This window comes from Pieris napi, chromosome 10 (genome assembly GCF_905475465.1).
Source record: "Pieris napi chromosome 10, ilPieNapi1.2, whole genome shotgun sequence".
Classification (NCBI taxonomy): Eukaryota; Metazoa; Arthropoda; class Insecta; order Lepidoptera; family Pieridae; genus Pieris; species Pieris napi.
The window spans coordinates 10,522,456-10,534,923 of NC_062243.1; the positions used below are offsets into that span (position 1 = coordinate 10,522,456).

Sequence of the window (12,468 nt, forward strand, 5' to 3'; positions counted from 1 at the left end):
TAGAAAACGGTGACGATGCGTTAACCGCACCGCACCGTTACCGCATCGTGTGGCCGCGCTCTTAATAATGATACGTATACAGATAAATAATGTTACACCAAATATTTGTTTTTGTTCCGAGAGTTTGACTCCCGTATATGAAAAACGTATTTCGTTGTCTTATGAGAGTTTCTGAATCTCACTGTCAAAGCCGAGACTTAGCGCTAAGTGGGACTCATCTATGTCAAATCCTATATGTGGCAAGCAGGTTAATTGTGGTTAGGAATGTAAAAGTTCTTGTTAATGGGATGTATAAAATAAAAAACTGTTTGTCAAAACATAAGGTATATTATACCACATATTTACTAAATCTAACCTACAAGCTAATTATCGTTAATCGTAAGAGGTATTTACATTTGTATCAATTTTAATAGTTCCATTACAGCTTGATAGAAAATTCGGTTATTATCGCAGATACATTTTATTTAAAAGAATGTTATGAGGTAAATTTACAATAACAGCTATTTAAAAATAGAGTCGGTTAACTGTTCATTTGATTGTGTATTTTGACATTATTTAACTACCATTATTACACAAAAATATTTTTTTACAATTTAATTACACAATGTATAGGAAAATTGCTAAACTGAAAGTATGCGTGACAGTCTTCGTAATTCTCAAATGATAAATGAACACATCGGATTTGAAATCAGTTAGTATTATTTTTATATTTTAGAAATGCTTTTATAATTTTTTGTACATTTTTTTACATTTTCATTTTAACTTTACTTAACACGAACAGTGAGACAGGAATATGTGAAAATGCTGATCTTGCGTAGTCTTTGCGTTATCATTCAATACCAATGTGGATCAAAAATTCGGTTTGGGTGTAAATATGTAACAAACTTACATTTGCACTTACCGTTTCTGATACATCTATGTATTAAAAAGACTAACGAGTCAAATCTGAAACCGCGTTAACCTAACCGAAACCGTTTAACCGAAAAAGTTAAATTTTAATAGTTTATGTCCTAAACAGTGGTAAAAGTTGACCCGATGCTTAGAATTAGCTGTTCCTGTCTCACTGAAGCCCATATTTACATTCACAGTCACAGAGATAATTTTTGAAATCATGTTCTATATCTTGTAACTGTCACAAATATCATAGACAATGTTTGGAGTTCTGGAATATGAACCTTGTGTTAAAATTTGAGCGAGAATCCCGGAGCGACGTTAAGCGATCGGGCTTGGAGCTGGAAACCCAGGGCTTCGTCGGAGTCTGCCCTTGCGTAGTGAGCGTAAGCAGCGCCACCTGCCGGGGGCTTCGGACTGTGGGTGGTCCGACGGTTGCCTTCGGACTTGGCTGGCCACGTCGGAAACATTGCCGGGTCGATCGCCACCGGGTTCTCCTGGAATTGTGCACGCAAAACATTATAAATAGTTCAAGGCAAAAAAAGATTAGAGGAATTCTCACTAATATGACGATAATAGTGTACACCATCTACGATACGGCTTCATAATACTACAATTATTACATTTTTACATTTAAAAAATATTGGTTGTTTGTAAAGTAGGTTTATGATCGAGATGTTTACGTGATAACGTCTTATTGGTGATATAAGTTTTTGGGAAGTAAGGAATTAATGAAGATAACAAATCTCCATTCGTTTGTATGCCGCTAGAGTGAGATGAGACGGGAGATCGGTCCGTCTCTCTCTCGTTATACCTGCGATCGCGCTCGTGAGGTTTTGGTGTGACACAAGTTTCTGAACATGTCACCCGACTAAAACGATTTTAAAGACGTTATCACGTCAAAATATATAGAATCTACGATGTTTAACCTTTACAAAAATTATATACCCGTACCACCTGGCTTCATTATATAGTAAGCCCTTATGCATTTCACAACTTGGGCTTATAGAATAAGGCTAATACTATATTATAAAGAATTTTATTAAACAAAGAGGAAAATGGACAAAAAAAAGAATACACAAAAATTAATTTTATATCACATTTCGGTTCTGGACCATAATTCTATTGAAATCAACTCTTGTTATCTATCCATTGTCTGGTATTTTGGAGATTAAACTGTGTTTTATGGGAAAATAATGCAATATCGATTACGACTAACAAATAACAAAATGAAGTTACCTTAAAGTACGCGTGCTCAAGAGCCGCATCGGCTGTGACACGCCTCAAAGGATTGTACGTGAGGAAACCTTGCAAGAGGGCCAGGCCTGATTCAGACAGCAGATCAGCTCCAACCCGCTGTTTGAGACCTCCCGGAGGGTGCTCAGCAAATGTCATCTTCTGGACAGCCGGTAGCTCTTTGTATCCCGGCCATAACAATTCTGATGGAGTTCCCATGTCCTGCAAAACATCAACTCTGTTAAATACATTGGTATAATTGTACAAGCAGAATTTTACAAGGTAAAATTAATTAAATTTATTTTAATGTAAATTGTTAATTTCTAGTCTAAATATTAGTTAACTATCAAACTGTCCATATAACTTAAAAGCCATCATCACCTTAAATATCCTGTTCAATTGATCGACTTCAGATTTGCCAGGGAACAGAGGGTTCATTGTAATGAATTCGGCAAATATGCACCCAACACTCCACATGTCAATCGGGGTGGAATACTCTTTGCAGCAAAGTAACAGTTCCGGAGCACGATACCAAAGGGTCACTACTATAGGCGTATATTGACGTAGAGGGGACCCATACTCTCTGGCTAATCCAAAATCGCCAACCTAGAAAAGAAATTGGCAGATAACCTTAAATTACCGCTTTAGTATTCATTTAACCCCCCAAAAAATAACCACATGTCTAATTCTGACTCAGTTTCAGTATACAAAATAGCAGTCGAAATCGCTACGAGTCGTAAATTTAAGATATTGCTTTGCTTTGTTAGGCTAAAAAGTTCGTCGGGTGACACATAGATAGTATTAAATTAATATGATTTTTAGTTAGCCCTAACCTTCAAAAGACACCTGTATAAATTTGAAAACTGTCGTAATATTAGTTTGTAAGACATAGAATTTTTGTTTGTATAAAAAAATAAATATAAAAAGGAATTTCGTGAGTTAATAATTTTTTATTTTTTTTTGGCGAAAAAAAAAACGATTGAAGCCAAGGCTTGGCTTGAAAAACATTATTCGGACGTGGATGTGGTAAAAACTTAAGTTTTGAATAACAATATACTAAATTAAATATAAACTAACCTTTAAAATTCCTTTATGTGACAATAGCAGGTTGCTAGTCTTGAGATCTCTGTGTAAAATCCAATTATCATGTAAGTGGTGTACCGCTCTCAACAATTGCGTCATTAGACATTTCACTTCACCTGCAAATATATTTGTAAAATTGATAAACACTAAGTTGGATTGCGCAAAATCAAAAGTGCTTATCTAGTATCCGTCATTTGTTTTTTTTTCAATTACAATTAATGTAACAGAGTAACATAATTGTATGGGAATTCTGAAAAGCGCTCTATTTAGAACGCAATTTCATGAAAAACCTATAAGTCAAATAACCAACCTGGTAAAAACACTTGTTTTTTATTCCTCATAGTTTCCATAAGACTCTTTAAATCATGCTCGACGTAATCCATAACGATGAAAATCTTATCCATATTAGATCCCACCACGATTTCCCTTACCGTGACGATATTCGGATGCTGGCCCTGCAACAATCAAACAAGGGTATGCCACCCGTGAGCGAACAAACCTGTAAAATTTCATCAATCCGTCTTGCTGTTTGTTGCTATTGCGCTGAATTTTAACAAAATTCAATACAATGTGAACGTTATCTTTTTTTAATTGTATTCTGCTACATTTTGATAGTTCACGCTCACTTTCAACACATGCACATGGATTTCGGTGCTCTTCTGAACTTAACACAAAATAATCAGAATACATTTGAAAAATCCGACCACACATTTTGTTAAGTATACAAAAAGTATTGAAATAAGAAATTCACAATCGACTCCAGCGTGACTCACATTACAAGAGGTATACAGATCATTAAGGCTAAGGCTAGATACAAACATATCAATAATCTGTTGCACTTATTATAATAAAATAAACCTCAAAGTGAAGAAGCAATATATAGAATTTAAATTTTTATTACAAATGAAGCCTATTTATTAATATAGAAAGGACTTCAAGATTGTATATACTTGGTACATTTAATATAAAATAAATACTTTGGTACTTCTCTCACATGAGAATTTTATTACCAATATTTGTTATATGTATGTTTAATGTGTAAATAAATAAAAAAAATATCGACAGGTAAATCAAGCCTTAGTCTTAAACGAAATAATAATTAGACGCTTCTAGAAACATTGTATGGAATGGTAGAAGCAGACTCAATTGCAAGAATTCGTTAGTTTTAAAATCCGCGTTCTTTGTAAAATCTGAATACAAACTTAAAAAAACACACATACACATGTTCACATCATTAACTATTTGCTAAAGTTCAGGGGCCATCCGTAATTACGTGGAAAACATGACAGTTTAGTTTTTGATAAATGAAATATGTTCTTTTGAGAAGTTGTTATATTCACTACCAGATATTTGACTACTAAATTTGGAATTAATACTACAAGTCTACACTAATATTTTTTTTAATAATTCACTGTTATAATATGAATGCAGTCAAGTAACATTCTGATAGTGAAAGTGTATGATTCAGAGTCAAAACTTAGTGCTAAGTATGACTCACGTATGCCAAAAACGGATTGCGTCCGACTAAGCACAGTTTTGTTTCTGAATCTTACCCTCAGAGATTCAGAAACGAGACTTAGTTTTAAGTCTGACTCCTATACGTCAAATAGTATTAGATTATGACATACAGGAGTCGAGGTTAACTAAGTCTTGTTTCTGAATATTACCCTAACCCCAAAATGATTTATATTAATAAATAAAATATTGTCTAGTGATAGTCGTATATACAGAATATCTAAACTTAATGCATTAACAGAAATTCAATATATAAAAACCTCTTTACCTCCTTTTTCATAACTAAATCAGTCTTTACTGTTTTCACTGAAATAGAACTTGTCTCTTCACAGCGTGAACAAAATGTATAAGAGACTAAGTATTTTAGTTAAGACGTGTATAAGACTGATTAGCTTTAAGATTCGAGTAAAATAAGGTATTTTACTACGTACATAACAAGATATAAACAAACATATGAAGAATAAGAGATTTACAAGAAAAAAATATCTCTTATTTTCCAATCGATTTTAAAATACAGTCAACATCCAAGGTGACTATTTATTTATATCCAGTTATTGTAAATCTTAAGTAATCTTTGGAGGGTAAATTAATTTAGGATTATGGATGACCCCTATCATTTATAACATGACATGTATGTAATATGATTAAATAGTAAAAAAATACACAATGACATCCACAATTATGCATTAATATAAACTACCTTAAGTATAGCACACATCAGATTTTACAAACAACTTAGATTAAAAAACATAGTGTAAATATTCACAAAATAAAAGCGAAATTGCCCGTTAAGACAATTATATCCTCAAAAATTTGTCGCTAGGGTTAATTTCATTGTAATATCGACCTGAAAAAAATATTCTGACATGGCAATACAAACTATTATTCTATTTCAAATGTATAAGATTATAATTATGATTAAGATTTTTTAACCACTTTTCGTGAACTGTCATGTTTTTGCTAATGAATGACATGAAGTTTCGAATTCCTATTCATTATTAATAAGCGGTAAATCGTTATTTGCAACTATTTTCCGAGACCATCTTTTACACTAGTTACTTACTAAGCTAAATATAGCAGTCTGATACAAAAACTAAGACTATTTATGACAAAATCGATAAATGAAGACATCGCTTTTGTTTTAAATAGTCTACCTAGAACGCAAGGGCACGGGCTTCCCAAAAATTTAAAGGATCTTTTTAACGAGAGATAGCGGTTCCTTTATGTTATACTGACTTATAATAATGTAAAGTATTTTATCATGTTTACTCATTATTGGCACAAGATAAGGACAAAATATTTAACAGCTATTTTTAGCTTACCGAACATTTATAAGACTGGACTTTCTCTGATCTTACCAGTAGGCTACGGGTATCTAACTAGACTCCCGTAAACCAAATCTAATACGTTTTTGGCATACGAGAGTCAAACTTAGCGCTTAGTGAGGGCCAGTTTATGACCCTAAATCCTCCTATTCACAAAAGAAAACTGTCAAATAACACTTTAAAATCGAAGCATTTTCTTTGTGGAATTGCGTTTATGCTTTGCTGAAAACAGGCAGATAAGTGCTTTATTAAATTAAACAAACAAGAAACATTGATGCTTTTTGAATAATTAAATTCGGGACACACTAAGTCAACAACAGAAACAAATAACAATCTCTATCAGATAATTTCGTTTTAGATTAGAAAATCCACATAGGGGATATAAAAAGAACTCTATGCTGGTTTATATTTAAAAAAAAATGGAATATACCTAAAATATTATGTATTTTAAGTAACCTTTCATATATTAATTTATGTGTAAAAGAAACATTTGCCAATACTCTGGTTAAATTGATAAAAGCATTAATGTGATCAATTCAAACTAGATATAGTTAAACCTATTATGTCTCGGTATATTATTTATGGGAGATTTATTTCGTTATCCACAACGAACAGTTCAAATATGTAAAATTAAGTTTGTTGATTCTAAAAATCCTTAAGACTGAAAGAATTAATGAAGAATATTCTGTTTGGATGACTATAGACAATGGTGCAAGTACCAGACGTCTATTAATATATCCATCCAGGATAGGATTCAGAAAAAGCTGACAATTACTTTACTGCCATATAAAGATTTCGACTCTTGAGTTAATTTAATAACTAAATAGGCGTTGTGACGTGGACTTACGATTGTACCGTGTTAATTAGTATACTTTTTCCTGGTCAAGGAAAAAAAACGAATTCGACCAGACACTGATTGGAAATACGCCGTCAATTTTAACTAATTGTTGCAATGAAAAGAGAGAGATATAGGAAATACAAGTTGTGATTATTGAGTCAGTGCCGGTACTTCTAATAGTATACGACATCTATGGTACAAAATCTTGAAAGTCAGAGTACACGAATTCTTATTCAAGTTTTGCAGGCGTTTAAAACACTATAAAAAATCAAAACTATAGTGACTTGGGATTACTCAAGTTGGTAGTAAAGTTTTTGTTAAATGTAAGAAGTCTTTAGCCTGCGTAAAAAAATATAATCTTTGCCAAGATCCGTTTGCAATTATAGAATCCGTGCCAAAACAATTACGATTACAATTAGTACCTAAGTGCATTACCATAACCAACATAGCTTGACTGATATAGTATTTAACTTTAGGGCGTTGTATAGTACACCTTAATACAAGGAATATCAAAATAATAACAAGATGCTAGTTTAAGACAAACTTGTAACAAAAAATAAATAAACGGATATAAATGCCTTGACACGACGCGACGGCTTGACGTGCCAGTCTTGCTGATCTTGACTGCCATCACAAATATCAAATTACATTAAGACTATTAATTGGATTTCATATCCGTAAGTTTTATTTAAATGTGTTAATAATATATCTATCTAAACAGCCCAAACAATAAAGTAGCCCTTCTTAATTAGTTTGTAACTACATATTTGTAATAATAAATTTGTGCTCTTTTAATATAGTTTTATAAAAGTAAAAATTTTAGTGTGTTTTATCAATGCAGTGAAATTCATTCTAAATGCCTCAAAAATCTTATTTTGTTAAAACTAACATTCTATAACTATTTAAGGCTTATAGTACACTTATTAATGTGGTAGGAACTTAGTTCAAAGTTTCGTTACTTAAGCGTAGATAGATGGTCCAGTTATATTACAATCATGCCGCTAAGAATACAATCATGATTATATCAGTGTATTTGACAATTATGTCAAACATTAACTTATGATATAACTCAAATTAACTTATCCTAAATTACGGTTACCTTGTCGAGTTCCATTATATCAAAAGTTTGTATTGCCATTTCAGAAAATCGTCGATATAAAAAAAATTACTTTTCAAAAAGAATGCCTCGTTATCCCCTGGAATAAATTCCTTATAATACTTAGGCCCGCCCATGTTTCGAAGTTGTTAACCCTTGCAATTGGGTCACACCTCTAGCACAACCCTCTTGAAGAGGTGCCGGGCCTGTTGGAATAAAATACAATGCATTAATAATGGGATTGTGCAAGAGAGCCAGCCGAGGGCTCAACTTATGCTACGGAGGAACAAAGGGTATACCTCAGTTTGTCGTTATGATGGCCCAAGTGAGCTTATAGTTAGGTTTAAATAAATAAATATGATCCTACCTTCAGTAAAGTGTTGATTTCCCTCAGTGATGTTATGGGAAATCCCTCCTTCTCCTTTTCCATTTTGAGCCGTTTAAGAGCGACAATTTCTTCTGTGGTTTTGTCTCTAGCTCTATAAACAACCCCGTACGTCCCTTCCTCTATTCTATTTAGACATTGAAATTCTTCAACTGATCGACATCCCTATAAAATGGTTTCGGTTAACTTTGAAGGAATTCGGCAGAAGCCAAACTAAATGTAAACATTTAATTTGGTTCTATGTGATGTGCCGTCAACACAATATGAAGTCAGTTAGTAAAATACAACTGAAGATTTCACAAAAATGGTAACAATTTTTATACCACTTTTTTAAAGTTATAATTACCTCACACAAAAGACAACACAAATATCTATGCGCAACAGCAGACAAGAAAATCTAAAATATCTTGACCTTTTAAGACATCAGTCTTTGAGGTTAACAGCACTAAAAGCTATTTTTTCTTTCCATTTTAAATGTATGTACTTGCTATTTATTTATTTCGTATTGCTACTGAATCCATACATTTTTTTTTTAAATTCTAATAGATGTTATTAGAATTTAAAAAAAAAATGTATGGATTTATTATATAATAAAGGCTTAAGTAAGAATTCGAATTAAGTTACATTGTGATTATTATTAAACTGTTTATGGATTTTTGTCCTGAATAATTGTCTCTTTGTACAGTTCTAAGTAAATAGGTTACCTGTAATGCAGGGAAGTATGGAGGTAATGAATTAATAGCCTCCTCTTTGAGTCTAGCACTTTCATCGTCCTCAGTGGGCTTTACCTCCTCAATGGGAGTTTTTCCATTTTCATCTGGTGGAGGAGGTGAAAACGAGTGTGATCTACTTCTGCTTTTTGATCTAGAGAGTGACCTGAAATTTATTTATTTCTATTTAAACCTTTTTCATACTGAGTTTCACTTAATACTAAGTACAATATTAGACACAAGTAGTTATATAGTATTAATATCTTTATGAAATTATATTTAACCTAAAAAAATATATTTTAGAACTTATTGTTTACGGTCAGAGTTGATATTGAGCATAAAGGTTTGCAACGGTTTTGCAATACTGTATGTAGAAAGTCTCGTTTTCGACTTTCTACAAACATTAGTTAAGGCATCTTGACTAAGCCCACAGTCACTCTATAATAGAATTTAGTATTCCCAATCTCGAGTAGTTTTGAAAAATTACATAATACCAAAAGGTCCCCAAAATTACCTTCGACTTTCATGAGACGATGGGCTGGCATGAATAGATTTTGGTGATGGTGATTTTGACTGCGCCGTAGGATTAGGTTTCTCATTTACACTTTTTTCTTCTACATCCTGCTCCGATTTAGCAGACTCCGAATCTGTTGATGAGCTATCGTCTTCTGTGTCACTGTTTGAATGCTCACCTAAATTACAAAAAATGTATTTAAATACAATGTATTTATTAATATTATTACAATATATAATATGTATTTTCTGCTTGTTAAATTTAATAAATCTTGTAGTAAAATTTGTAGGAATGTTTTCTTTAACACTAGATTAGTTAACGTATATAATTAAAAAATGGTATCTATAGTATATCTTCTCTCTATATAAAAATATATCTTTTTTGAATTCTTTTTTCAAACGAAATGTATAACTTACCTTCTTCAGGCTCAGAATGTGTATCAGTCTTCATCTCAACATCACTAGCATCTGAGACCTCTACAACAGAGTCACCATAGTTGGGGGAATGAGATGTTTTATTCTTTTTACTGCCACCTTCTTCTGGTGTCACTGAACGTTTCTTGCCGCGACGTCGGCGATCCTCGCGACGAGCCTCTAATTCACTTCGCGACTCATGTTTCCTTTTTACCATTTCCCTTTCTAAAACAAATTTATTAAATACACATTGTTTAATAAAACATTTCCAATTAGATATATTTTTATACCTACAACTTTTGTTTCTATTTAACACTATGAAAGAAGATTAGTTAACTCTGCTATAATATCCCTATAAATTCTAAGTATCAAGTGTAATAAGGAAAAGTTTTATAATATCTCGTCATATTAACAGAGTTGAAATGGTTGGAGGTTTGATTTCAGGAAAAAACCATAATTAATTTGGTTTAAATATAGAAAAATTATCACATTGTTATAAGAAAAATTATCAGAGGAACAGACTCAGAAATGTGTCTGCCCCATACCCCATTGGGAGGTTAAGGGAGTGAACACACACATACCTGCTTCGAGTAATCTATTTTTTCTTTCCAAATGTAATTTATCATAGGACTGTCTAGAAGCAGATTTAAAATCTTTTTCATATTCAGGGTACTTTTTAGAATCCTGCGTTTGAAGTTCTTTTGTCATTCTTTTACTTAATAATCTACTTCTTAAATCCTCCAATTCTTTATCACCTGATGTTTTATCCCTATTTTCTTTTTCATGATTATGAGAGCCTCTGCTCTCATCTGCCACCATCCTGAGTCTTGTTTCAATTTTATCAGTTTCAAGATGCTTTCTCTCAGCCTCAGTGTACTTGTATTGTCTATCTCTATGAATATACATTTCACGTTCTCTTTGTACATCTTTATCTTTATATAATTCCTTACTTCTGTAAACTTCTCTTTGTCTTCCAACATCCCGGTAAGCTGTCTCTCTATAAACATCCCTTTCTCTATAGTGTTCCCTTTCCCTATATGGATCTTTTTCCCTATAAACTTCTTTCTCTCTATAACCATCCTTTTCTCTCATTTCCCTTTCTCTATACATATCTTTATCTCTTATGTCCTTGTCTCTATAAAGGTCTTTTTCCCTATAATATTGTTTATCTCTATAGTAGTCTTTGGGTATGTCTTCACGATCCATATTGCTACTTACTTCTCGCTTTATCTTGTCTGACTTATCACGGTCCCTGTAGAAAAAATGCAATTATGATGTTGAACATCCCCAGACCAATCAGTCAGACCTTAAATAATATTATTGACATTAAACAAAGATAAAGTAATATATTGAATCAATTTCTTAGTAATAAAGTAAGAAAAAAGACTTACCTATAAAGTTTTTTTTCTTTTCTGGCACCTTCCTTATATCTTTCTTTGGCTGAATGTTTATGGTTTCTTTTGTCCCTGTGCGATCGAATAACAGCTTGGGGTGGTTTTATAACCAAAGCATCTGGATTATCTCGATCTTCATCAGACAAACTAAATAAAAATATTCATTAACATTAAATAAATTTTATAAATATGATTCATTATTTCCACTCAAAACGGCAGTTACGTTTACGAAGGCGTCGAAGGCGTAACTCGCTACATTAGATCTATTTCAAAAATATTAACAAGAAAATTAAGACAAATCGTAAAGATAATGCAATACAATATAGTATGTCAATATATATAACCTTACAATATTATAACCATTAGTAGTTACGACAGTCATCGTTAATTTTATTCATATATATTACAATAACAATAAAATAGAGTACGAAATTAAGTACAAACCTAAAATCCATTTCATCTTGAACGGGGCTACGTGCTAATTCTCCATCTTCACTTTGATCGTCTTCGTAGTTACTCATGATTAAATGTCCAAGCTTTGGTAGTCAAACGTTGTCTAGTTCAGTACTTCAAAATAACTATAAAATTCAACTAACAAATAAACAACACAATACACGAAAAGTAAAATAATTATATTTTACGCCATTCCCGAAAAACCACTAACATGAAACTTTAAGATTTCCTCAAGCACAAGCACAATTCGACGCCATCTTGAGTTTGTAAAACATAAAGTGCATGCCATAGAGTACCATTATATATAGGACAGATATCCCAAAGATTTTTAATTTGTTTAATTGATATTATATATTTGATAACAGACATGCTCTAACATCAATACATGCTAACGAACACGTTTTAACGTTTACAATAAAAAGTTAAACAAATGTTAAGTCTTCACCTAAATATCGAAACAGATTGACTCGATCTCGCGAGAGCGATGCTGGCGTTTTAGGAATAGATAGGATCTATTATTTATATCAATTTTTAGATTGTGTATTTATATTAGACTTACTAATTACTTCATCTTAAATAGATCACATTTCTAAGTACAATAATATTATAGTTGTG

General features: G+C 32.2%; 1 protein-coding gene across 4 annotated transcripts; it reads right to left on the reverse strand.

Moving 5' to 3' along the window:
- Window positions 1–307: 307 nt before the first annotated feature.
- LOC125052842 (cyclin-dependent kinase 11B) lies at window positions 308–12,128 on the reverse strand. 4 transcript variants are annotated; one of them, XM_047653871.1, is made up of 13 exons: window positions 12,065–12,121; window positions 11,845–11,978; window positions 11,398–11,547; window positions 10,588–11,258; window positions 10,010–10,231; window positions 9,594–9,771; window positions 9,074–9,245; window positions 8,352–8,534; window positions 3,521–3,665; window positions 3,205–3,326; window positions 2,509–2,733; window positions 2,131–2,349; window positions 308–1,388 (listed from the first exon to the last, which is right to left on the reverse strand). In XM_047653871.1, exons 2-13 carry the CDS (start codon window positions 11,919–11,921, stop codon window positions 1,182–1,184), a joined length of 2,571 nt encoding a protein of 856 aa, XP_047509827.1. In that variant the 5' UTR covers window positions 11,922–11,978; window positions 12,065–12,121; the 3' UTR covers window positions 308–1,181. The 4 variants fall into 4 exon arrangements, with proteins under 4 accessions (XP_047509827.1, XP_047509826.1, XP_047509828.1 ...); XM_047653870.1 differs by having other exon boundaries at window positions 11,845–12,128; XM_047653872.1 differs by having other exon boundaries at window positions 10,762–11,258; window positions 11,845–12,127.
- Between the last annotated feature and the right edge of the window lie 340 nt (window positions 12,129–12,468).

Coding starts and splice junctions, on each gene's coding strand:
- LOC125052842 (XM_047653870.1), bottom strand. CDS start 11,921: ATGAGTAACTACGAAGACGATCAAAGTGAAGATGGAGAATTAGCACGT. Junction 11,548..11,844: donor CAAGATGAAATGGATTTTAG/GTTTGTACTTAA, acceptor ATTTTTATTTAG/TTTGTCTGATGAAGATCGAG. Junction 3,666..8,351: donor AAATCAACACTTTACTGAAG/GTAGGATCATAT, acceptor TGATTGTTGCAG/GGCCAGCATCCGAATATCGT.